At 40.3% G+C, this 27,776-nt stretch overlaps 1 protein-coding gene across 2 annotated transcripts in view; it reads right to left on the reverse strand.

Moving 5' to 3' along the window:
* Nucleotides 1-27,776, reverse strand: part of wdr45b (WD repeat domain 45B) — a 54,761-nt gene that overhangs the window by 8,010 nt on the left and 18,975 nt on the right. Inside the window, exons 2-7 of one of the 2 annotated variants that reach the window (XM_043714482.2) lie at nucleotides 25,839-25,913; nucleotides 16,097-16,198; nucleotides 12,271-12,358; nucleotides 9,977-10,071; nucleotides 8,150-8,340; nucleotides 6,874-6,959 (exon numbers count right to left, since the gene is read on the reverse strand). In XM_043714482.2, the coding sequence (XP_043570417.1) occupies nucleotides 6,874-6,959; nucleotides 8,150-8,340; nucleotides 9,977-10,071; nucleotides 12,271-12,358; nucleotides 16,097-16,198; nucleotides 25,839-25,913 (637 nt within the window). Of the gene's footprint in view, nucleotides 1-6,873; nucleotides 6,960-8,149; nucleotides 8,341-9,976; nucleotides 10,072-12,270; nucleotides 12,359-16,096; nucleotides 16,199-25,817; nucleotides 25,914-27,776 lie in introns of both variants that reach the window. The other variant, XM_043714481.2, reaches the window with a different exon arrangement.

Below are 27,776 nucleotides of genomic sequence, written 5' to 3' on the forward strand. Positions count from 1 at the left end.
CACTATATCCCAAAACCTCAGCAGCATACCTGACCCAGTTACCATTTTAACCGGATAGCTGGTGCAATCTGAAATCTCCCCAACCACAATGAAATAGCATGCCCTGAAAGCACAGAGGGAAAAAGAAAATTGTGGCCCTTGAGTGAACATTATTTCAACATGAACTAGCTTGGCCTATGATCACATGAACTTTCGATAAATGATTGTCTGAAACCCTATTATCAAATATATTACCATTCATTAAGAGGAAAGAAACTCTCATAAAAGTGCAGTGCTGAGGAATCAGGGTAACCTTGTGCATTAAATACAAAAGGTCAGCATACAGGTGCAATTAATAAGGCGGCAAATGGAATTTTGGCCTTTAATGCTCAGGGGCTCAAGTTTAAAAAATAGGAAACTCTTATTACAACTGTACAGAATGTTAGTGAGGTTATACCTAGAACACCATGTACAATTCAAATTAAAAGGTCTTTAGGAAATACCTTTCATATCCATTACCATTTCCATCTAGAAAGATAAGGGCAGCAGATACATGTTAACACCACCTGCAAATTCCAGTCTAAGCCACACCCTACCTTACTTGAAAATATGTCATTGTTCCTTCACTGTCGCTGGGTCAAAATCATGGAATTCCCTCCCAAGGTCAACCTACAGTATATGGACTACAGCGGTTCAAGGCGGCAGCTCATCACCAGCTTTGCCAGGGCAAGTAGGGGCAGGCAATAAATGCTGGCCAACAAACAAATTTTTTTTAAAAAGTACTGATCACCACATTTAAGGATATACTGGCACTGAAGGCTGTTCAAAAAAGAGATATGCACTAGGCTGATTCCCAGAACGAAAGGGTTGACTTATCAAGAAGGGTTAACAGGTTAACTGCATCGCAGGAGTGATCTTATTGAAAAATACAAGATTCTGATTGTGGTTGACTATCTGATAGACACACAAGATGCTTCCACTAGTGGAGAAATGTCAGACTAGGGAACAGAGTTACAGAATATTGAGTCACTCATTAAAAACATAAGCAAAGGAATTTCTTCTCTCAGAGGATAGTAAATAATGGAATTTTCTGCCGTGGAGAGTTGTAGAGGCTAGATATTTCATCTCGTGAGGGCCGAGGGTCTGTGGAGTCAGAGTTATTGTGCATATTTAAGGCTAAGATAGATAGATTCTTCATCAGTAATGGGGAAAGGGCAGGAAACTGGATGTGAGGAATGTCGGATCAGCCATGGTCCTAATGAATGGCAGATCAGGCTCGAGGGGCCAACGGACTTATTCCTGTTCCTATTTCTTACAATGTCACACTAAATATTTAAAAGAGAGGAGGTAGATTATTGTTTTTTCCATAAAAAAAAGAGTTGTGGAGTCCGAGGAGGTAGCACAAGACATAGAAGGTGACTGGGGCAGACCCGTGATGATCTTATAGAATTGTGGGGCGGGCTTGAAGAGCTGAATAGCCTACTCTTGCTCCTATTTTTTACGTTCCACACTCACAGAACTGGTCAGTGAAATTATATTCAGACAGATTGTGAAACGCAGTCTTTGATTTTTGAAGCAAAAAGATTTCATAAAAGTGGGCATAGGCACACCCTTACTCACAAAATTGATTATAAGCTACTATTGTAAGAAGAAATTGCTACAGAAAGTCTGCAGGTCTGGCAACACCTGTTATAACAGATTTTAGAGTGCAGGTTCATAGCTCCTTGAAAGTAGAGTCGCAGGATAGGATAGGATAGTGAAGGTGGTGTTCGGTATGCTTTCCTTTACTGGTCAGAGTATTGAGTACAGGAGTTGGGAGGTCATGTTGTGGCTGTACAAGACATTGCTTAGGCCACTGTTGGAATATTGCATGCAAATCTGGTCTCCTTCCTATTGGAAAGATGTTGTGAAACTTGAAAGGGTTCAGAAAAGATCTAGAAGGATGTTGTCAGGGTTGGAGCATCTGAGCTATAGGGAGAGGTTGAATAGGCTAGGACGGTTTTCCCTGGAGCATCAGAAGCTGAGTGGTGACCTTACAGAGGTTTATAAACATCATGAGGGGCATGGATAGAATAAATAGACAAAGTCTTTTCCCTGGGATTGGGGAGTCCAGAACAACAGGACATACGTTTAGGGTGAGAGGGGAAAGATATAAAAGAGACTTAAGGGACAACATTTTCATGCATAGGGTGGCATGTGTATCAAATGAGCTGCCAGAGGATGTGGTGGAGGCTGGTACAATTGCAACATTTAAAGGCATCTGGATGGGTATATGACTAGGAAGGGTTTGCAGGGATATGGGCCGGGTGCGGGCAGGTGGGACTAGATTGGGTTGGGATATCTGGTCAGCATGGACAAGTTGGACCAAAGGGTCTGTTTCCATGCTGTACACCACAATGACTCTATAGACCATAAAGACAGAAGAGCAGAAATTAGGCTATTCGGCCCATCAAGTCTGTTCTGCCAATCAATCATGGTGGAGAAGTTTCTCAATCCCATTCTCCTGCTCTCTCCATGTGAGCCTTGATTCCCTTTATAAATCAAGAACCTGTCTATCTGCATCTTAAGCATACTCAATGACCTAGCCTCCACAGCCTTCTGTGGCAATGAATTCCGTGGATTTATCACTCTCTGGTTGAAGAAGTTTCTCCTTATCTCCATTCGAAAAGGTCTTCCCTTTACTCCAAGGCTCTGTCCTCAGATCCTAGTCTCTCCTAACAATGGAAACATCTTCCCAATATCCACTCTATCCAGGCCATTCAGTATGGAGCAATTAGATGCCCGTCATCATTCTAAACTCTATCTAGTATAGACCCAGAGTCCTCAAACATTCCTCATATGTTAAGCTGTTCATTACTGGGACCATTCTTCTGAATCTCCTTTGAACATGCTCCAGGGCTTCGGAATTAAACAGTGTTGGAAAAATGATGATCTTAAGTGCTAATGACAAAAAGGGAGAAGGAGCAAGTGGAACAGATGGTGAATGAAGGGAATACACAGATACAAAATAGATGCTAATGGCAGGTGTACATAACAGAAAGTAAGCTGAGAGCAAACCCACACAAAGATGGCACTGAGTGGGTGAGTAGGTAGATGAATATCAAATTCTGAACGTTTTGAATTCAATATTGAGTCCTGAGGACTATAAAGTATTTAAGTGGAAAATGAGGTTGCATTTGGCGTATTGGACCATTGCAGCAGCCCAAGGACAGAAATGTTAGCACAACAGTCAGAGTCAATCATACAGACGAGAGGTGTTCTGCGAACAGCTTTGCTTTCAATCTTGCCAAATTCAAGAAAATTGCATTGTGAACAGTGAATACAGTAGGCTAGATTGAAATCAGTGATACTTGTCTTATCACAATACAAGTAAGTCACTGATTCACTTTGAAGGTATGAGGGCTTGTACAGTGAGGAAGGAGATACAAAGATCAAGTGTTCGGGGAGTAGGATCATCTTCTGCCACATCCAGTAGGATCACACAACCAAAACAGATGTTCTTCCAATGTCAGCGTTCCACATAAAGGAATTCCTCTGACACATCCTGATTCACTCCAACATCACTCCTAACACTTTGTCACAATGGTCTCCAGATCATCCATAGCACCTGTTCAGGTAATTACATAAGTTAAAACCCTTACCCTTCCACCTCATCACTCCTCACTGTCAAAAGTCTTAAAACACATCTTAGAGGAGTATTTCTTTTAATCTAGTCCATACATTTGCTTCTCCCAATATGCTCTTTTTTTTTACTTCGACACCCTTCCTTTTGAGAATGTTAAAGATCCAATGTTTTTGATTTTTAAAACATCATCTCCAAAACCCACAAGTTCCACTAGAGGTACAAAGGTAGCACAGACATGGGAATATCATAAACAGCAAGCTCCCCTTCAAGTCTAAAGCATCTTGATTTGGAACTTTAATTGCTGCTTCTTCACTGTCCCTGGGTCAAAATCCTGGAACTCCCTTCCTAACAGCAGAGTGGTTGTCCCTAAAACCCAAAGCATGCAGCAATACACCTTCAACCTCAAGGGAAATTAGGAATGGACAATAATTCTACTCTGGCCAGCATGATCCACATCCCAGAAGCAAAAGAAAAATTCCCCTTGTAACAAAGTCATCTTTTGGCTGAGTGCCAGCTGGCATCAATTAATCAAGGGTTTGAGATCTGCCTTGCCACAGGGATTTTTCTGGTTTTTTTTTTAGATTACATTACAGTATGGAAACAGGCCCTTCGGCCCAACAAGTCCACACCGACCCGCCGAAGCGCAACCCACCCATACCCCTACATTTACCCCTATACCTAACACTACGGGCAATTTAGCATGGCCAATTCACCTGACCTGCACATCTTTGGACTGTGGGAGGAAACCGGAGCACCTGGAGGAAACCCACGCAGACACGGGGAGAACGTGCAAACTCCACACAGTCAGTCGTGAGGCAGGAATTGAACCCAGGTCTCTGGCACTGCGAGGCAGCAGTGCTAACCACTGTGCCACCGTGCCGCCCACAGTAGTACTAAAAGAATTGTTCTTGAAGGAAGGTCTTTTTCACTCCACTAGGCAAATTTGATTGACTTGGGTCTGAAAAGGTTTTTGCTTGTCAGCCTGGCTTGTGGATACTCCTATGGATTTGATTGAGATTTCAATGTAACATTTCACATCCAGTTGTCTTATAAGGAAACAAACCAAATGTGGTAACAATTTAATTCTACATTTAAGTTAGCTGCAATTCTTTACACAGCAATAGATGTTTTGTAAACTACAATTTAATTGGAATTTGAAAAACACAGAACACCTCCTTGTCCACAGGCATGGACACAATCTTTTGGTGGCCTTGTTTTTTTTCTCTCCATATTGCTGCCATGCTGATATCTTTGCCATCAGTCTAATGTATTGTTTCAATGATGCTTAGTGTAAGTTTGGGGAACAGCACTTCACCTTTTAGTGAGGACTTTACAGCCTTCTGATCTAAACATGGAGTTCAGCAATTTCAGACTGTTCAACTCTCCTCCCCTCCCTTTAACAACCCAACCCTAAATTTGTTTCCTTTGTATGTTTAGATTGCTCCCTTATTTTTTTGTTTTCAAAACAGCAGCATACCTGGGTGTAGGTATAAGCTTTGTTTAGTTTTCTTTCCCTTTCTGCCTCATGAGTATTCCCTTCAGCCCAGTAAGACTAACCCTGAGATTCAATCTATACCTTCCAGTCCATCACAGTTCTCTTTTCACCTTGCCTTACCCAGCCCTTGCTCAAAATCTATTACATCCCTAAAATTTTCCCAGCTCTGGTTAAAGGGATCAACCGGAAATGTTATTTTTTCTGCCTTAGTGAATGCTGCTTGGTTACAGTACTTGCACACAGTTTTAAAAACAGTGCTTGGTTGTTTTAAAATGTTCTTGTTATGACCAGTATCTACTAACATTTGAGGTGGTGTTTTGGGAATGCAGGTTCTCTTAATTAGAAAGCAACAGCATTCTTGCTTCACCGAAGATCTTTTGAAGAGAGACTGACCCCAGACTTCACCCACCATGCAACTTAAAGGGCTTATGAAACTCCTTGTATGCCACTTCCACTGCAATGTCCTTTTTCTGCTCTTTCCTTCAAAGAAATCAAAATAGGTTGCAAATTTATTCTCTCAATTCTCCGCGTTACGTAAGCACCAAAAAAAAGTGGTTTAGCATCCCTTATGCGCTTCGTAATTTCATTTTTCCAGTCTTTTTTAAAATTTAAAATCCATTTTATCCACAACTGAAATTTATGGGACTCTTGGGAAACTTAAGGATGCAAGTTGCTCACTGAGCTGGAAGGTTAGTTTCCAGACGTTTCATCACCATACTGGGTAACATCATCAGTGAGCCTCCAGTGAAGGCTCACTGATGTTACTAGTATGGTAACAAAATGTCTGAAAACTAACCTTCCAGCTCAGCATGCACACTTACATCCAGAACGTCAACCTGAGCTACAAATCTTCTCCAAACTGTCAAAACTTTTTAAAAATATATTAAAAAGTTAGAAGGAGCAGAGAGTTTAATCGCCATTGTAAGTGAGAGACAAATTAAAATTACCAAGGGAAGTTCTGATTTGACAAAGTAAAAAAAATTTGAACTTGAAAATCTAGAATTCAACCAACTGGAGCTATAGCTTCCAGTATTCAGCAGTGGAAGAAAGACTAAAACACCTGAAAAAGAAATGAAAAATTAACATGGCAATGTTAAATAAATACGTGCCATAATTGGGTAAACAATTGCAAATGTCAGGGTAAAATAAACATATTTAAATGCTAGATAAAACAAAAAATCAGCTATTTGTAGATATTGATCATACTAGATGTGAATTTGGCAAGATTTATTTATGCAATTACATTTATTGAATGGATGATGTACAAAGATATTTTGTAGACGTGGACCTAGCCATTTAATGTCAAAAGCATAAAATGACTAACACAATTGCCTTTTAAAATCAGAACCCACCCATTCAGAGAGGGTGTAATCCAATTGATCTGATTTAGAACGATGATCAGAGGCACACACTTTGAGTCCATAAAAGTTATAGTCATTTAGAACTACAATCTGTTCCAGAAATAAAATCGGATTAAAGAACATTATTATTGGAATCAATATATTGAAATAAAACAAACATTAATTTTTGCCTCTTTCCTAGTCTGTATGTTTCAGTCAGATGCAAATTGTTGAGTCACTTTGGTCTTTAGTCTTGGAACAGAACCGAAAACATTTAATTTTCAAACAGAATTTATGCCTAAGGTCAGACTAAATACAAGCCAAAGCACCAACTTTGAATCTCAAACACACTATCCTTTCAAAAAAAAAAAAGGACAAAAAACTCTCAGAGCCAGAACGAGTCAAATCATTGCTGAGCTGAGTTTTAAACGTACCAATAAATGTTTGCTGCTTGTGATCCTCTTCGTAACTCTTGGATGAGTTGTCCTGTGGTCGTGTCAAAAACTCGAACCAAGGTTCCCTGTACAAAATAATAGACTTTCTTTAGATGGACATATTAATAAATTTTTAAATGTTTCATATATGGTGCAGGGAGATGGAGGTGGGGGTGAGTGGAAAAAAAAAAGAGAAATTATTAAGTGTTATAGAGTCATCTTTCTATAGGAAGGATGTTGTTAAACTTGAGAGGGTTCAGAAAAGATTTACAAGAATGTTGCTAGGACTGCAGGGTTTGGATTAAAAGGGAGAAGCTGGAGCTTTTTTTCCTCTGGAGGTTGAGGGGCGACCTTATAGAGATTTATAAAAGGTGGTGATGATGGGCACGGAATGGAGTGAATAGCCAAAGTCTTTTTCCTAGGTGAGGGCAAGTCCAAAATTACAGGACATAGGTTTAAGGTGAGAGGGGAAAGATCAGAAAAAAAAAGGACCCAAGCTGGACTAGGTCCATTTGGGATGCCTGGTCAGTGCATGTGAGTTGGACTGAAGGATCCCTTTCTGTGCTTTATGACTTTGAGATCAACTAACTGTCCACACATCATGGAGTGGAGCAAGTAGAAAAACTGAACATTGATTTACATCAATTGTGATCAACATCCACACGTTCAACTGGTAGACAGTTTTTATATGCATTTCAGGTGGGAGCAGTACAGAGAAGTCAAACCAAATCCGTCTTTTAAAAAATACTAGGTACAAGAAGTCAATTTGAAAACCGGATTTTCAGTGGTGTGCTTCAAATCAACTACTTTGATTCTGCTTATAAATTCTATTTGTAAGCTTGAATGATAAAAGTTCCTTAACAGAGAGAATTAAGATAAAATGTCAAGCTCCTGATCAACAACCTTTTGCTGTATTTCTTGGGGAAGAGAACAGCAATTTTATTTAGTGCATTAAAAAAAGTTTAATTTCTGGGATGCTTATTGCCGTCTGAACTGCAGGGGGCACCCTCATTATCCATGCAGTTGCAGTGCCTGTGACACTGCTGCTAGTGATACCACAGCAAGGCACGCATCGAAGAACACAGCAAAATACAAGTGTTTCTCAAATTTTAAATTACTTCAAATCTTGGAATCATGAATTGCTCATGTCATCACTCTAAACACTTACTCATCCTGCTCCTAATCCCTCACTACCTCACAGTAAACCATTGCTGAAAGCGAGAGAACAAGGTAAGGTAAAGCAGTGATATTGAAAAAACAGTTTTACAAATCTTGCCTTTTCTGAAGCAGTGGCTATACGAGTCCCCTGAAGATTTAAAGCAATACAACTTAGAACTCCTTCATGTGCAGGTATGTCAACTGGAGGCTTTTCTGTGCTGGCAAGGTCCACTATTTGCACATGCCCTGTGTGTGTTCCTGGAAACGCTAGAAGGGAATTGTTGCTGTTTGGACAAAGGACACATAATCCTGAGGAGACAGGACAAAACAACAATTAAGCCCATTTACGGTACATGATTGCATTTTACCAAAGATCTTTAAAGTAAGCTGGTGTAGGATATGTTTAGCATGAATTCCAAACACAATGGATACACATTAAACTAGAAAATTGAATACATGTAAAGGGCATTTGTCCATATTAGGTTCTCTTGGTCAAGTCTCTTGTTATTCACCAAGCCTTTCAAGGTCGATTTGATTGAAAGCATAATCAACAGTCCCCTATTGATTTTGGTTTTACCTTTAAAAACTTAATGTGGAATAGTAGTCCATTTTCAAGGTTCTAAATATTTGAACAACATTGCCTTGTTTGGGGCCTCAGCAAAATGTAACTATCCCCTTGCATCCTGATACCTAGTTTTTAGCCAAGCATCTATGCAGCCAATAGTTTGCATCTATCCCAGAAACACATGCTTTGCAAATCAATCAATCAATCAAATGACAGATACTATGTGAAGCCTTTGTGAAATCCAACCGGGGAACATCCACACTCAATGCGTGCATTCTATTAGTAGGACTCTGGAAAGAATTTCACAAAACTGACCAGAGTTTCTTCCCCCCACCATTACTTGCAGACCTCCAATTACATGGACCACATACTTACAGGACAATGCAATAATTTTTGTGAATGATGCTTCAACAAACTCAATTTATTTTATTGGAATAAGTTACAGGACTGGTGTTTAAGCAAACTAAGTAAACTTTAAATTTTATAACTCAACTGGAGGCAGATGAATGACAGTACTTTCACCACAGACCAGTTTGCACAGGAAATAAATCTTTCCTTGACCAAATATTTACAAAATTAGTTAAATGCTCAAGCTTACCAAACATCAAAAGGATAGAAAATGGGTTATTTTATTCGACATTACATTTAAATACTTTTGAAAATAAATTCTTTAATCAAATTTAAGTACAAAAAATAAAGTTCCTGGGCAACTTCACTGTCTTCGAAAGCTAGCTACAAAAAGGAGCAAAGTTCAAGAGTATGGCCAAGAAATAATTGAGTAATCCAATTTGTAAATGTGTGTCTTTCTGAAAAAAATACCAAGTTTTACCAAATATAGCTACAGAGAAGGTTTTTAAAAATATATATCTAAAGTCAATGAACAACTTGTAACTACTTTTTTGCTCAGGACCTTATAAAAAAAATTTGGGAAATGCTTAATGGTGTATTGCAATTCAGATTTACAGACGATACAGGAGTTCAGAAAGGCCATCATTGTTTGTTAATCAAATAGAGGTGGTTGGAGTTGATTTTTGGAGAATAGTATGCATGTTCATGACAAGTATGAAAAAGGTTGAAGCATTAACAATTGCTGGCAATGTATTCAGAGGAAACAGGCAAGAAATAAACATCATGTTCCTGAAGCAGTATATACAGGGACAGGCAACTACACCAAATTTTATGTCACTTGCAAAATTCACCACATAAATGTCAAAACATACTTACATATTCTGGATTTTGCTGAAAACTAAACAAGAATGTAGTTGAATTCTTTATTTCCACAGTTACCCATAGAAAGGAGCTCTCAAATTTGTAACAATTAAAATAAAATCATTGGTACAGGTAAGCTCAAAAGGAATGCAGTGATAAACACTAACTCACCTTTTGGGTTGTAGCAGGTTTCAAAAACATGCAGCTGGTGAGGATTGTGAGTGAATGTGAAGACTTTAATCATGGAATCCAGAACTACTACTATTCTGTTAGAAAAGAAATGTAGAAATAACAACGCAGGTAAATGTTCAATTGTACAGAAGAGCTTACTGAAAGACCAGGTCAAAAACCCAAATCAATTAAGTAACTTCCAAAAATAAAACCATTATCTTAGGCACAACTTTCTTTTGTATGTTGATGACCTCTTCGGGCCCTTCCACGTTCCTAGATCAGAGGGAAACTACCTTCAAGCATCTCCACAATAGCAAATATCAGGTTGATGGACCTGTAGTTGTCTTGTTTGGATTTGCTGTTCTGTTTGAAAACTGGAATGGAGTTACCACGTCCATCTAAAATGACATTAGCCTATATTCTATTCAGTGAAGTTATAAGCTAAGGAGTCAGTGCACTTGCTCTATTGCTTAAAGGCCATTGAATGAGTATCTTTCCAATTTAAATCCTTAGATATTTAGATCTTCTACTCTGTCCAAGATAACATTTCAATTTATTTGAATAGTGTTGACTCGTCTCTGCCATTCAGTTAGTACATGGCTGATGTTTTCAGTCCTTTCTAGCTCCACATTCCTCAATACTCTAAGTTAATGAAAAAGTTGTATAATAGGAGTACTCATTAAGTGAAATATTAGCGTCCTCCATAGAATTGCGACTTCTGCAAATAGTAAATTAGTAGGGGGTCAATGGCCCTATGTTCATAGTTAAAAATCACAACACCAGGGTTAGTCCAACAGGTTTATTTGGAAGTGTTAGCTTTCGGAATGCTACTCCTTTATCAGAGGTGAACCTTCATCAGGTTCCAAATAAACCTATTGGATTATAACCTAGCGTTGTGATTTTTAACTTTGTACATCCCAGTCTGACAGCGGTATCTCCAAATCATGCCTATATTCATAAGTGATCTTCTGACTCCTGAAGTATCCGAGAAAGCTTTAGTTAGTACTATACAAAGGCTTATAGTGGCAACAAAACTGCCAGGAAATGCAATATGACATTAATAAACTTCCAGGATGGTGATGTAATTGGAAAAGGAATTTCAAGATGGAGAACAGAATTTTTGATCGGATAATAAAACTTTCCATAGAGCAAGTGGCCTGTTTGAAGTCTAGAGGAGCAATGGGTACTGGGGAAACAGACACACAGATCAAAAATAGCTGCTGTCAAGGTTAATAAGGTTATTGAAACTAAAGCAATACACTGGGTTTATTTCCAAAGGGTTAAATTGAAAAGTAAACAATTAATGATGAATTTGTAGAAAATTCTGGTTTGGCAACATACGGAAGTAATGCACAAGTTCTAGTCACCATTTTAGAAGGATAGCAAGACTCTTAAGATTAAAAAATACAATGATAATACCAGAACTGATATAACATAACATCAGTCATGACTGAACAGGTTGGGGTTTGTAATTCTAGGACAGAGAAGGCCAGAGGTGACCTGATTGGGGTCCAAGATTATGGAAGACCTCAGCAGGAAGATGTAGAGATGTTCTCACTTTTGGAGGATAAAATCTAGGAGCCATGATGGGTTTAAGGAATCCAAAAGAAACTTCTTCCCCCAGCTAGCAGAAGTTGTTCATACAAGGAGCAATTGTCGCAAATAGCTTCTAAGCATTTAAACAGGAAGCTAGATATGCAGAAGGGAGAAATAAATAGGAGATACTGAAAGGTTTAACAAAGAAGCAGGGCAGGCTTATATCAAGTCTAAACAAAACACTGATTAATTTGTCCAAATGCTCCATGTAAATCTATATAATGTCAGTATGTAATACAAAGGGTTTCAATGAAATAATTTCATCTGTTTAATAACCACCTATCAGTCAACGTGATGTAGAAAGAAGATGATCCTATCTTACCAATCTCATCGTTCTCTCAAGGAATTATAGCTCAGATATATTATGCGAAACTCTATGCCATGATATGGTCAAATTTCCAAAAAGCATTTCACCAATATTAGAAGCACGTTAAATTAAGAGTTAGGAGTCATGATGGAAATGCATTAACCACAAGGGAAAACTTCATGATCCAAGGGTATGAACCAAGATGAACTTGAATTGTCTTCCTCATCTTAGTTACTTTCTGATCTAGCCAAGATAGATATACAGAATAGTGTATGGAGTTAGAGCACTATATTTAATATTTAACTAGTTAGCCACCTTTAGATTTACAATACTTGTCAAAATGAAAACAAAACAAATATTTCAGCAGAGCATTCACATTTCCAAAAATTACCTGTCTCTCCGTAGTTTAACAGCTTTAACTTCTGTAGAAAATTCAATTTCAATAACAGTCTTCTTCTTTAAATCATCCCATATCATTACTGCAAAATACCACAGCATTTCATCATTTCCACAACATGAAATCAAATCAATCCCATAGGTTTAAATACATTATTCTTCCTTTCTTCAGGATATGCAATTGCTGCTGACTACTCGCAAACTTGGAATCAATCTTACTGCCTTACTTGTCACATTTCCCTAGCGCCTTCATCCTTCGGTTATTTACTCTTAGATCACAACTTTTTACTTCTAAAAGTAAATATCTGCTTTAGTTCGTTCTTTCCCTACCTTTGTAGGTAAATGCAATTTTTTTCTGTTCTAAAGAAAAATCTGCCCAAAACAGTCTCTCTCTCATACCTTTGCCAGATCTGAGTATTTCCAGCATTTCCTGCTTAATAAGTTTAAATTTCAGACCTCCAGCATCAAACTTTTGTGTTTGTTTTTAACAAAACCTTGTTAGTTTCCAGAGATTATTTCAACAATTTTGCTAATTGTTTCTTTGCTGTAATGCAGAGGTATCAAAGACTGTTAGTTGTTTGTTGGATATTTTCATGCAATCATTGTTAAAAAATATTTTAATTGAAAAATAGTTTTAATATTACAAATACAAAACAATACAATTCAAAATATAAAGAAAGAATGCCAAAAGAAATTTTAAAAATCCAAACCGCCCTCATGAACAAAAATATATAAAAATACTTTAAGACGACGACGACAACGACGACGACGATGATAATATAGCTCAGCAGAACAAAACACTAACTCTGGAATATCGAGAGCATTACTTTTCACACATTCATATATTCGCAGATCCCCCTCTGGATATTGGACTCAAAGCACAATTGTTACGGCTATATAAAAGCCCTTAATAGTATGGCGGACAAAGCATTGTCCAGGTAGTCAAAAAAGGGCTGCCATGTCTTATAGAAATTCTCAGTTTTGTGGTGTATCATACTTGTAAGAAAATCTAACGGGATATGCTCTATAACAATTTTACACCAACCCGACAGACCCAGGGAACACCCAACCGAACAAGATATTCTTTCTTGCGCAGAAAGTGAGGATGTTGAAAAGTTTTCTTATGCCATGCAATCGTTTTACATTTTTTCTTCCCTCAAACACAATTTTCCCGCCTCTTGTTTTTCTCTTATTAGAGGGAGACTAGCCTATTTGCTGTTGCAAATAGCCAATGCAGATTCAATAAGCAAAATTATCTCCTTTGATTCAGCTCAAATAAACAAACAAACAAACGTCAGTCCAGATGGGGCACTCAAAATAAAAACAGGTCAATGACGAAACTTACAAAAGGAAAGTTGTCAAAATTAAAATAAAATGTCATTTTGGGGTGATGCACCTAGCTCCTGTGGCATCTATTTATCACAGATGACCTGTTCAGTGCCAGTAGACTTTGCAAGTTGTCTCTTGGTGAACACCTGAGCACAGACAAAATCAAAGGAGACTTCCGAAGTTATGATTATGATTTATATTCCTTTCTCAATCTTTGTTCAATTTATTCACAACTCTTCAATCTGATTAGTAAAGAAAATATTTGATTGCTTTCCACTTCCACTCAGGACCCAGGCTCACAGACCCAGAGGTTGGTAGCTCACATTGACAATGTTTTGAGCTGTAATTTGGAAAAGTAAAACAGGCAATTCACTCCTACACCAAGATACGTCAGTGTTAATAGGGGGATTCCTCCCCCAAAGGTTTCCAAAAGGCCAGGAAAAATTCATCAATCGCAGGCTGTTTCTCACTGATATTTGCTACTAATACAGACATTGTGAGCCTCTAGCAGCAAACCTTGCAGAAATGCTGAATTGTGGTGCAGCAAAAGGGGAGTTGTGGCAGTGAGGAAGATGTTGGGTAATAAGTAATAGGATAAGTAAATAAAGAATAGGAATCAGCACAAGTTTGGCGGGCTGAAAGGTCTGTTCCTCTGCTGTACTGTTTTTTGTTCTTTATTCTCGATGACTACCATAAGTCAATTCCAGATTTTTATTAAATTCAAGCTTCACCAATTTCCACAGTGAGATTTGAAGCCATGTCCACAAAACATTAGTCTGGACTTGGATTACTGTTCCAAGTGACATTGCCTCTATTCTAATTGTACTTGGGCTCCAAGTGTTACAAGAAGGTATTAAACAAACAAGTTTTCCATAGAACTTGGAAGGTTAACTGATTTGATCAAGGGTTTGGAGTTAAGGGAAACAGATAGGGTAGATAGAAAGAAAATATTTCCACTAGTCGGTGTATCTCGGAATAGACTATCATGGTTTAAAAATTAGATCCAGATGTCTAAAGTAAACTTAGGAAACATTTGTATACAAAAGGAATGGGTGATGTGTGGCACTCTTTCAGCACATATCCACATGTTGGGACATCAACTGTGAATTTTAATCTCATACTAATCAATTCATCAAGAGTTTTGGATGTATTGGATTAAGTAACAATTCAGCCCTGATCCCAGTGAATGGCTCAAGGGGCAAAATGGCCACCTTATTTTTTTATTCACAGAATACAGCAAGATTTGAAAAGACTCAACTGAAAAATCAGTGCAAGTCACCTTTGCAAAACAATATAAAATATCATAATTGCCTGCATTTTTAGGTAATCTTCTGTGGGCCAAAGACTTTCAAGTAGTGGGAGTAAATTGTTATTGACGATTAAGACAGGATCAATTACAGTTTTCAATGTGGATGAATAACTTCAAATGTCTAGCCTATGTGCATGCTAACCAACTTTTTAAAAAGTTTTAAATCCCTGCATTTAAGTACCTGCTTCAATATCCATCTGTGAAAAAGAATGGTTAAAAAAGTAAAATTTGTGACCCAAGTATAAAAGTATTAAAACATGCATGCACAGCACTAGGTTAAATCCCTCATACCATTGCATTTTTAAAAAGTGTTAAGTATTACATGGAGTAATAAGGGGTGTACTTTCTGGTCTTAGCAATTTAATCTTTTGAGTTTTGAGAAGATTTGTAGATCAGGTGGAGGTTCTGAATGTAGGTTTGCTCGCTGAGCTGGAAGGTTTATTTTCAGACGTTTCGTCACCATGACAGGTCACATCTTCAGTGAGCCTCCAAATGAAGCACTGGTGGTGTGACCCACTTTCTATTTATATTCCTAAACATATAAATAGACAGTGGGCCACACCACCAGTGCTTCATTCGAAGGCTCACTGAAGATGTGACCTGGTATGGTGACGAAACATCTGAAAATAAATCTCAGCGAGCAAACCTATATCCATTCAATCTTAACATACAGCAACATGAATCAGTGAAAAGACATTTGGTACATGGGGTTAACACAGAAATCTAGATAATGCTGCAACATCGGGAACATAAAGAACACAATTTTTTTTAAACTTTCACATATGTGGCTGACACTGACAAGATTGCCTTTATTACCCATTTCTGGACGCTCTGGTATGGAGTGGTCTTCTTGAGACACTGATTCAGCGATAGTTCCTGAAGTATCAGCTATTATAGAATTACAATACTTGAAGAATAGTACTGAAACAGTTGGATTTAAATGTAAATCTAGCATATTATACAGTAATTTTCTCTGGTCCCAGGATATCAGTTTGCCATTTGCTATGGTTAGATCATAACTGAGTCACCAGTCCAACAGCATAACCACTACACTGCTGTAACCAACTTAAGTTGCATTTTCAAAGAAGTCACAAACCAGTTTCAATATGGCACAAGCATTAAATGGTCTAATCACAAGGAGGTTAAGTCTGAATAATACCATATTTCCACTGACAAGCTATACCTTTATTAGGAGGATACTTGGGCTTTTTACCACCTCCAACCAAAGCTAAGTAATTACATCGAAAAAGCATTTCAACATGACCAACTCCTCCTTCCATGAATTCTGCAAAAGAAAAGAAAAATCGTTCAAATGTAGAATGGTGGACAGTCAGATCTACAAAAACAGTGGCCTAAAATAAATCAAGAAATAGTGGGTAACATTCATACCTCTAAGACAACAGTCCTGGGTTTGAGCCTCATCCCAGAACATTTTTTGCATCGCAATATTAGCTAAAGCAGGAGAGATTCCTAGTCAACTGCGATATAACTAACCTTGGAGCCTCTGCCATCATTGAATTGATCAAGTGTACCGAAGCACGGTGAAAAGCTTTGTCTTGCCAACAATACAGGCAGATCACAGAGTTAAGTAGCATAGATAAATAAATAATAGATAAACAGTGGCAAAAACAAAAAAGAAAACACAGGTACAGGTGAATGTTAAGAGTTTGAGAGTCCATTCCGTATTCTAACAACACTAGGATAGAAACTATTGTTTCAAAACTGGCTGGTGCGTGTGTTCAGGTTTCTGTACCTTCTCCCCAGCAGCAGAGATTGTAGAAAAGCATTGCCAGGGAGGGCTAGATAAAAGATCCGTTGCAAATGCTAGCTGCCTTTCCTGGACAGTAGGCCTGTTAGATGGATTCTATAGATGGGAGGTTGGCCTTTGGGGTTGCACGAGCCGAGTTCACCACTCTGTAACCATCTCAGATCTTGAATGGTACAGTTGACATACCAGGTAGCGATACATCCAGACAGAATGTTCTCAATTGCGCACCTATAAAAGTTGGCAAGGGTACACGCCGTCATGCCAAAAGTCCCCAGCTGCCTGAAGAGGAGGAGACATTGCTGGGCCCTTGTAACCAGCATGTCCACTGGAAGAGTCCAAGAAAGCTCCCTGGAGCTTGACACTCTCCACTCGTTCCACCTCTGTGCTGTTAATGTGTAGGGGGGCATGAGTAACATCCTGCTGAAAGTCAATAATGAGTTCCTTAGTCTTGCTGGCATTGAGAGCTAGGGTGTTCTCAGTGCACCATGTTTCCAGATCTTCCACCTCCCGTCTAAAGTCTGTTTCGTCACCATTTGACATTCGACCGACTATGGTGGTGTCATCAGCAAAGTTGTAAATGGCATTAGTCTAGTATTTGGCGACACAGTTATGTGTATAGACAGAGTATAGTAGGGGGCTCAGTATGCATTCCTGCACAGGCTCCAGTGTCGAGTGTTAGTGAGGATGAAATATTGACCCGATCTTCACTAATTGTGGTCGGTGGGTCAGGAAACTGAGGATCCAGTTGCAGAGAGTGGAGCTTAGTCAGAGATCACTAAGTTTAGTAATCAATCAGTCTAGAGAGGATAATAGCATTGAAGGCTGAACTGTAGTCAGAGTAGGATTCTTATGTAGCTGCTCTTGGTGTCAAGATGTTCTACGCAGAAGTGAAGGGCAAGTGACATGGCATCTGACGTGGGTCTGTTGGTCAGATAGGCAAATTGGAGTCATAGAGATGTACAGCATGGAAACAGACCCTCCAGTCCAACCTGGTCCACGCTGACCAGATAGTCCCACCTACCAGAACCCGGCCCATATCCCTCCAAACCCTTCCTATTCATATACCCATCCAAATGCCTCTTAAACGTTGCAATTGTACCAGCCTCCACCACATTCTCTGGCAGCTCATTCCATACACATACCACCCTCTGCGTGAAAAAGTTGCCCCTTGGGTCTCTTGATCAAGAGTAGTGGGGAGACTGGAGTTGATTAATGCCATGACCAGTCTTTCAAAACACTTCATGACCACCGAAGTTAGGGTCACTGGCGGTAGTCATTGAGACATTGAGACACAGGGATGACGTTGGCCCTCTTGAAACAGGCAGGGAGAGTGGCCTGCTGCAGGGAGAGCTTGAAGATGTCCGAGAATATCTCTGCCAGTTCATCTGCGCGTGCTCGAGTGCACAGTCTGGTAATCTGTCTGGCCTCATTGTGTGAACCCAAGGAAAGCAAAGGAAAACTGATCGGACCTCTGATGCAGTGACTGTTGGGATAGGTTCGTCAGGACTTGTCAGAATTGGTGTTACCTCTCCGCCAAAATTCTGCTCAAAGCAAGTGTAGAAGGCGTGGAGACGATCTGGGAGGGATAGGTCATCGTCTGCTAGCTTGCACTCTCTTTTTAGAACCTGTGACATCAGTCAGACTTATATAGTCACCGGGTGTCTGTCTGGGTCTCTAGTTTGTATCAATATTGGTCCTTGGCTGTCTTAATGGCTCTGTGAAGATCATACTTGGATTCCTTATATTTGAGTGGGTCTCCTGATCTGAAGGCCTCACGCCTGGTTTTTAGCAGGTTCTGCATGTCCTGATTTATCCAGGGTTTCCTGTTGGGGAACAGCCAGATTGACTTCCTCAGTATACAGTCCTCCACACACTTGCTGGTACAGCCTGTGACAGTGATGGTGTTTTTGTCCATGGTCCCTGTGGACTGTTTGAACATAGCCCAATCAGCAGATTCCAGACAGCACCGGAATTGATCCTCTGCCTCCTCCAACCAGCACTGGACTTGCAACCGCGAGAGGGTCTCCCACTTGAGCACGAGCCTGTAAGCTGGGAGAAGAAACACAGCATGGTGGTCGGAGTTCCCGAAATGAGGGCGATGGAGCAGTAGGCATCCATCACAGGTCTAATGTTCAGGCCCCTGGTGGGGCAGGTAATATTCTGGTGGTACTTGGACAACACCTTCCTTAGATTAGCTTGATTGAAGTTGCCAGTTATAATAAGCAGAACCTCAGGGTGTTCTGTCTCCAGGGTATTAGTGGTGGAGAACAGCACATCCAGACCTTCCAACGTTTGCTTGTAACAGTATGTACACAGCTGTAAATTCCTGTGGTAAATAGAAGGGGCAGCATTTGATGGTGAGGAATGGCTACTCAGGATTGCAATGCTCATGCACCACAAGTCGTTAATTAAAAAGCAAACCCCTCCAACCCTTTCTTACCCAAGGATGCTATACGGTCCATACGATGGATAGAAAAACCAACAGCCTGGATGGATTAAGCCAGGTTTCTGTGAAGCAGAGTGTGCAGCAGTCCTGCAGTCCATACTGGAAGCAGAGCAGTGATCAGAGTTGGTCCATCTTGTTCTCCAGAGATTGTACATTTGGTAACAGTAAGCTAGGAAGGGGGTCCTGAAACCACGTAGTCTCAGTCTTACTGGCAGGCCAGCACGTTTACCCCGCTTCCTCCCAGGTTTCTTACATTTGAGTGGTCCAGAGTTCTGGTGGAGTGGATTGCGACTGTTCAGTTAAGTGATCCTTCCTCAGATCCTGTGGAGCAGGTAGGTTGCAGTTTAGTGTATTTTTTGCAGAGGGCCCGCTTAGGACCCAGTGAAGCAGATAATTTATTGTGTGATTTTTTACCAGAGGGAATTCTCTTAGGACCCAGTGGAGAAGTTCCTGGTTTCAGTTGCTGCACCAGGTGCAGCCAGGTTGTTTGCAGAAGTGTTTGGGCTGCTCTCCAGGTACATTCTGATAGATTTCACATCAGGCAGCGTCTTATGGGGCTGGGAGAGTTTTGTGTCAGGCCTCCTTCCTGAGGCAGGTCTCTGGGGTCCCTCCAATTTCTGGCAGGCCCCAACCATGGGGCTCGTGTAGGCTGCGTCCAGCTGGCCATTATCCATATTTCCACAAAAAAAACATCCATGTTAAAATGCATTTTGCCACAGCAACTCCAAGTTAACTGTAACACACCATCGCCATTGTATACCTGAAGGCAGTCAAAATGTACTTGCACAAACGTTCTAATGAATGATCAAATATTAAAATGATTCAAAACAAGGTGGCAAATACCATTTTAAAAAAAATCAGCATATTGCTTAAAAACTAATGTTGATTAGTTAGACAGGTCAATGTTTTCAGTTGAGAGAGGACTATTTTCTTCAAAAAAAAAAAAAAGGGTACCCACCAATTGAGCACTACATCATTGCTCTGTTACAAGTCACCAGAAAGAAAATCATACCATGGCCTATACAGGTCAAGAACTTAGCTTTGTTGACTGCACGGAGGCACAATGGTTAGCACTGCTGCCTCACAGCGCCAGAGACCTGGATTCAATTCCCCCCTCAGACAATTGTCTGAGCGGAGTTTGCACATTCTCCCAGTGTGCGTGGGTTTCCTCCGGGTGCTCTGGTTTCCTCCCACAGTCCAAAAATGTGCAAGTTAGGTGAATTAGCCATGCTAAATTGCCCATAGTGTTAGGTGAAGGGGTAAATGTAGGGGAATGGGTCTGGATGGGTTGCTCTTTGGAGGGTTGGTGTGGACTTGTTGGGCCGAAGGGCCTGTTTCCACACTAAGTAATCTCATCTAAATGTTAAAAAAAAAATTTGAACACACAGGTGTAGTATTTTTGACTCTTATCTCCAGCAGCTGCAGTCCTCAGTTTCTCCAAGGTGCAGACAAATACTTTATTTGCTGTTTTCAAGATAATCATTCAAGATGGCGGAGACACGAAGGTCTCGTCTTTGAATTCTGATTAAAAACAATGCACTTCTTGATAAAAGGGTTCACATCCTTTATTAAAAATCAGTATACATTCATATTTAAAATAATTTAGACCCTGGAGAGATCATAAAATGGTGGACAAGGTAGTGGCTGAGAGCTGCTCTTGGTTTTGAGGGGTTTTTTTTCCCCCCAGCGCTCAGCTGGATATACTCATTTCCTTGAGGCAGTAATTGCAGTTTCTTTCAAAAAAAAAGTTCTGCATTCTTTTTTAAACAAAAGTTCCAAAAACAAAGATACTTTTAAAAAAGGAGAGAGAGAATTTTGGGAGAGTGACCACATGGCAAGGTGGGAGACTGAGAAATTGCACAGGCCTCTGGATGTCAGGTTTCACTGAAAGTAGTGCAGTTTCATAGCTGTTGTAAGAAGTCTAACATCCAGCTTCTGTGCAGCTGCAGAGATATCAGAGATTTAGGGGGAAAAAAAAAATCACTGCCTGAAACTACAGGAGAAGAGGACGACTTTTGGGTTGAGATTGATCAGTGAAATGTAAGATTTATAAACTTTCTAAATTTTTTTTTTGCAAATCTATAACAGTGAGAATGGGGAGGGCATTTTTTTCTTATGTTTATGAGGTGATCTGTCTCCTGATTGACTTTCAACATTAAGGATTGGTATTAAGTTATCCCAGAGGAGTAGGGACTGTGCCAACGCTTCCCCTTGTGAGCGAAGTGTTTTGTGTTTGTTTTTAAGATTATTTCTGGGTTTGTAGATTGTTAAAAGAGGGCGGAAATTGCTTGTAGCAGGGTGATGTGCTCTTCTTGTCAGATGTGGGAGATCAAAGAAAGTTCCTGGAGACTCTTCTGCAGGAAGTACGTTTGGTTGCAAATCCTATTGGGCCACATGAATCAATTAGATTAGCAGGTAGACACAACGAGGAGTTTACAAAAGCAAGTTGGAGTGATGGATGGTAGTTTCAGGAAGGTAGAAAAACCACGGATACAGTCAGATGGATGGATGTCTGCTAGGAATGGTTGGATAGGTGGCCAGGTAATGCAGGAGTCTTTTGTGGCTAACTCCATCTCAAACAGGTATGGTGTTTTGGGTACTTCTGGGGGTAGGGGTGCTGCAGGTGTTGGCCTCTCAGGGGAATAGAGCACTAATAGTCAGATTTCTGGTAGTGACTGGTCTATAGTCAGGAGGGATATTCTCCTTCCAAGTGACCAATTGTAATAGGGGACTCTAGTCTGGGGCACAGACATTCCTGTGACTGTCAGCGATACACCTGGATAGTTTGTTGCTTTCCTGGTGCCAGGGTCAAGAATATCTCAGAAAGGGTATAGAATATTCTGAAGAGGGGAGAGAATGACAAGCAGGAAGTCATTGTGCAAGTTGGTACCAATAACGTAGGAAGGGAAAGGGATGAAGTTCTGCAAGGAGAATATAGGAAACTAGGTAGGAGGTTGAAATAAGTAAGTCCTCAAGGGTAGTAATATCTGGACTACTGCCAGTGCCATGTGCTTGACAGAGTAGGAATAAGAGGATAGAGTGGACAAATGTGTGTTTGAGGAGCTGGTGCATGGGGCAGAGATTTGCATTTTTGCACCATTGGGATCTCTTCAGGGGTTGAAATGACCTGTATAAGAGGGATGGGTTCCACCCCAATATCCTTGGGAGAAGATTTGCTACTGCTGCTTGAGAGGCTTTAAACTAGTAAGGGGAGGGTGATGGAAGAACAAGGTAAGACTGATAAATTAAACTGTAGTTACTTCAATGCAAGAGACCTGACAGGTAAGGGAGATGAACTTGGGGCATGTTGGGAACATGGGACTGGGATATCATAGCTACTACAGAAACATGGCTCAGGGATGGCCAGGACTGGCAGCTTAATATTCCAGGGTATAGATGTTATAATCAACTAGGAGAAAGGTGAGGACTGCAGATGCTGGAGATCAGAGCTGAAAAATGTGTTGCTAGAAAAGCGCAGCAGGTCAGACAGCATCCAAGAAGCAGGAGAATCGACGTTTCGGGCATAAGCCCTTCTTCAGAAGAAGGGCTTATGCCCGAAACGTCGATTCTCCTGCTTCTTGGATGCTGTCTGACCTGCTGCGCTTTTCCAGCAACACATTTTTCAGTACAGATGTTAGAAGAAGGACAGAGAGGAGGAAAGGGGTGGTGGCATTTTTGGTTAGGGATAACATTACAGCTGTACTTAGGGAGGATATTCCTGGGAGATTGCAAAGTTATATGGCTGGAACTAAAAAATAAGAAAGGGCTGATTACTTTTTTGGGATTGTATTATAGGCCCTCAGTAGTCAACAAGAAATTGAGAAGCAAATATGTAAAGATTTCACACATCTCTAAGGATAATAGGGTTGTAATGGTAGGGGATGTAAACTTTCCAGGCATAGACTAGGATTGCCATAATGACAAGGGCTTAGATGGGGAGGAATTTGTTACGTGTACACAAGAGAACGCTCTTATTCAATGTGTGGATGTACCTACCAGAGAAGGAGCAATACTTTACCTTCTGTTGGGAATTAAGGCAGGGCAAGTAAGTGAGGAGATCAGTGGAGGATCACTTTGGGGCAAGTGATCAAAGTTCTATTGATTTTAAAATAATGATGGAAAAGGATAGAACTGATCAAAAGGTTTTTGTTCTAAATTGGAAGGCAACTAATTTTGATCTAATTAGATAGGAACTTTCAAAAGTTGATTGGGAGAGGCTCTTCTGAGGTAAAAGGACAATTGGGAAGTGGAAGTTTTTAAAAATGAGGTAACAGAAGTTCAGAGACAATATGTTCCTGTTATTGTGAAGGGCAAGGCTAATAGGTATAGGGAATGCTGGTTGACTAGAGAAATTGAAGCTCTAGTCAAGAAAAAGGAGACATATCAGGTATTGACAGCTGGCATCAAGTGAATCCCTGGGAGGAGTATAAGGACAGTAGGAGTATACTTAATAAGAAAATCAGGAGGGCAAAAAGGGGACATCAGCTAGCTTTAGCAAATAGAGAGTTAAAGAGGAATCCAAAGCGATTCTACAAGTACATTAAAGGGCAAAAGAGTAACTAGGGACAGAATAGGGCCCCTTAAAAGATAAACATGGAACCACAGAAGATGGATGAGATACTAAAAATGAATATTTCACATCAGTATTTAGATTAGATTAGATTAGATTACTTACAGTGTGGAAACAGGCCCTTCGGGCCAACAAGTCCACACCGACCCGCCGAAGCGCAACCCACCCATTCCCCTACATTTACCCCTGTACCTAACACTATGGGCAATTTAGCATGGCCAATTCACCTGACCTGCACATCTTTGTGACTGTGGGAGGAAACCGGAGCACCCGGAGGAAACCCACGCAGACACGGGGAGAACGTGCAAACTCCACACAGTCAGTCGCCTGAGTCGGGAATTGAACCCGGGTCTCTGGCGCTGTGAGGCAGCAGTGCTAACCACTGTGCCACCGTGCCGCCCACAAACTGCAGAGAAAGACATGGAAGCTAGGGAACTTGGGGAAATAATTAATGTCTTGAAAAAAAAGAGCTCATATTCAAGGTAGTGGTGCTGGAGGTCTTCAAACACACAAAAAAAGGTAGAAAATCCCTAGGACCTGATCAGGTGTTTCCCATAATTTTGTGGGAAGCTAGAGAAGAGATTGCTGGGCTCCTTGCTGAGATGTGTGTGTGTCAACAGCCACAGGAGAGGTGCCAGAACACTGGAGATTGGCTAATATGGTGCCACTATCTTAAAAAAGGCTGCAAAGAAAAGCCAGTGAACTATAGACCAGTAAGCCTAACATCAGTGGTGGGTAAGTTGTTGGAGGGGATTCTGAGGGACAGGACTTCCAAGCATTTGGAAAGACAAGGACTGATTACCAATAGTCAACATGGTTCTGTGCATGGAAATCATCTCACTAGCTTAATTGAGTTTTTTGAAGTGGTGACAAAAAAGATTGATGAAGGCACAGCAGTAGTCATTGTCTATATGGACTTTAGCGAAGCATTCGACAAGATTCCACATGGTAGGCTGGGTTAGTAAGATTAGACTGGGAGAGCTAGCCAACTGAATATAAAATTGGCTTGAAGATAGGAGACAGAGGGTGGTGGTAGAGGATTGCTTTTCAGACTGGAGACCTGTGAAACCAGCAGTGTGCCACAAGGATCAGTGCTGGGTCCATTATTATTAGCCCTTTATATGAATGATTTGGATAGGACTATGGAGGTATGGTTAGTAAGTTTGCAGATGACATTAAAATAAGTGGTGGACAGTGAAGCTTATCTCCAAGTACAACTGGAACACGATCAGATAGCAAATGGCCTGAGGAGTGGCAGATACAGTTTGACTCCGGTAAATGCAAGGTGCTGCATTTTGTCAAGGCAAACCAGGGCAGAACTTATGCAGATAATAGTAGGGCCCTTGAGTGTGTTGCCGAGCAAAGACACCTCGGGGTTCAGGAGCATAGTTCCTTGAAAGTTGAATCGCAAGTAGACAGAGTGATGAAGGCAACGTTTAGTAAGCTTTCCTTCATTTGTCAGAACACTGAATATAGGAGTTTGGATGTCATGTTGCAATTGTACAGGACATTGATGAGGTCACACTTAGAATACTGTGTACAATTCTGGTTGCCCTTCTATCGGGAAGATGTTGTTAAACTTGAAAGCATTCAGAAAAGATAAACAAGAATGTTTCAGGGATTAGAGGGTTTGATTTATAGGGAGAGGCTGAACAGGCTGAGGCTTTCTTCCTCTGGAGTATCAGAGGGTGTGGGGTGACTTTATTGAGGTTTATAAAAACACAAGGGGCATGAATTGAGTGACTAGCCAAGCTTTATTTTGCCTAGAATGGGGGGGGGGGGGGGGGTGAAGCTAGAAGGAACAGATTTGAGGAGGACCTGAGGAGCCACTTTTTCACACAGAGGATGGTACATATACTGAACAAGCTGCCGGCATGCAGAATTACAAACATTTAAAAAGGCAGCTGGATGGGCATATGAATGGGAAGGGCTGAGAGGCATGTGGGCCAAAATGCTAGCAAATGGGACTGAGGATGTCTGATTAGGCTAGATGGGTTGGACCAGAGAGGTCTGTTTCGGTGCTATTTGATTCCGACTTTGGTCAAAAATAAAGATCATAATCTCAAACTCAACAGTTGGAAAATTTGGAAAAAGCAATAGTAATCACAAATCTGCATTACCTGACTGGTGATACGCCTCACCTTGTTTTTCCTTCTCCTTTAGTGGATCAGTGTTATAGACACGGAATCCATTTTCCATTCCACATGCAAAACAACCTGGAATCAAGAAACAAAAAGCACTGAGAACATTCATGAAATCCCTTATGCTGAAAAGCACATTTAAAAAAAAAAGATTGGTTTTAATTAAAATCATAGTATTAAGTAGATTAAATAAAATGGTCAAGGATTTCTTAGAACCTAAAAATGACTGTCGTTTCAGGAAATCTAGTCAATTTTACAATGCTCATAAGACACTAAACAGAAACTTTAACTGCGTGACAGCTGACAAAGTATCTAACAAGTAAAGAAAGTTGAAGAAGGTTTAAAGATTGCACAGTCATGCACAAGTGAAATAAATTTAGTCTTTGAATAATTGCTACAGAACATTTAAAAAAAAAGCTGAGAGTCTAGGAATATTCAAGACCACTGATGTTTTCTTTTACCCCTAAGTAGTATGATTTCAGTGTCTTTTCAGAACTTGGAATTAGATGAATAGCAAAGATTACCTCAGAATACAACTGGATCTTGATCAGATGGGCCAATGGGCTGAGGGGTGGCCGATGCAGTTTAATTTTAGATAAATGCGAGCTGCTACATTTTGGAAAAGCAAATCAGAGCAGGATTTATACTCTTTAATGGTAAGGTCCTGGGGAATGCTGATGAACAAAGACACTTTGGAGTGCAGATTCATAGTTCCTTGAAAGTGGAGTCACAGGTAGATAGGAGATTGAAGGCGGTGTTTGGTATGCTTTCCTTTATTGGTCAGAGCATTGTGTATAGGAGTTGGGAGGTCATGTTGCGGCTGTACTGGATATTGGTTAGGCCACTGTTGGAATACTGCATGCAATTACGGGCTCCTACCTATCGGAAGAATGTTGTTAAGCTTGAAAAGATTTACAAGGATGTCGCCAGGGTTGGAGAGCTGGCTCAATAGGGAGACACTGAATAGGCTGGGGCTGTTTTCCCTAGAGCATCCAGGACTGAGGGGGTGACCTCAGAGGTTTATAAAATCATGAGGAGCATGGATAGGATAAATAGACAAGGTCTTTTCCCTGGGGTAGGAAAGTCCAAAACTGGAGGTCATAGGTTTATGGTGACAGGGAAAAAAGATATAAAAGGGACCTAAGGTGCAATGTTTTCACACACACAGGATGGTGAGTGTATGGAGTGAGCTGCTAAAGGAAGTGGTGGAGGTTAGTACAATTACAGCATTTAAAAGGCACCTATAAAGATGGGTATATGAACAGGAAGGGTTTAGAAGGATATGGGCCAAGTTCTGGCAAATGGGACTGGATTAGGTTTGGGTATCTGATCGGCATGGACAAGTTGGACCCGAGGGTCTGTACATCTGTACATGCATGCTGTACATCTTTAAGACTCTAGATGAGTATTCATTTCGGAATTGGTGTCAACGAATCTCAGCCATATTATGCTACTCATGAGGTTGCAAAGATAACTTTTAAAATTGATAGAGATTAACTTTTCCTCTTGCTTTAATTTGATTTAGAACTTCATCTCGCAAACTAATTACTATTTTGAGCACTACTTCCATGGCCAAATCTAATCAACAGAACAAATAATTCCTGGGAGATTCACACATACCAGTGTGACGATGCTGTCACTTTGAAAAGTATATTTTGTCCTTGTTTATACGGTTATACAAAAGGATGTTCTTAACAGGATTCATACAATGGATATTTTTGCCCTTGTTAGCTGACCTTGCATACGGAATGCTTCCAATATTGTTAAATGGCTCTGCATAATGACTGCTTTTCCATCTTGTTAATCCATTGCCCTTGCCTCCAGCACCCCATTGTTATCTGTAAATTCTTATCTGATTCGAGTCATACTCGGCTGATCGCCTGGTTTCACAAAACTTGGAACTTAACCTTTTCCCTGCCTGCTTATATCTGATACACA

This window comes from Chiloscyllium plagiosum, unplaced genomic scaffold (genome assembly GCF_037043375.1).
Source record: "Chiloscyllium plagiosum isolate Xiang-an unplaced genomic scaffold, Cpla_swu_hap1 HiC_scaffold_25, whole genome shotgun sequence".
In the NCBI taxonomy this organism is placed as follows: domain Eukaryota; kingdom Metazoa; phylum Chordata; class Chondrichthyes; order Orectolobiformes; family Hemiscylliidae; genus Chiloscyllium; species Chiloscyllium plagiosum.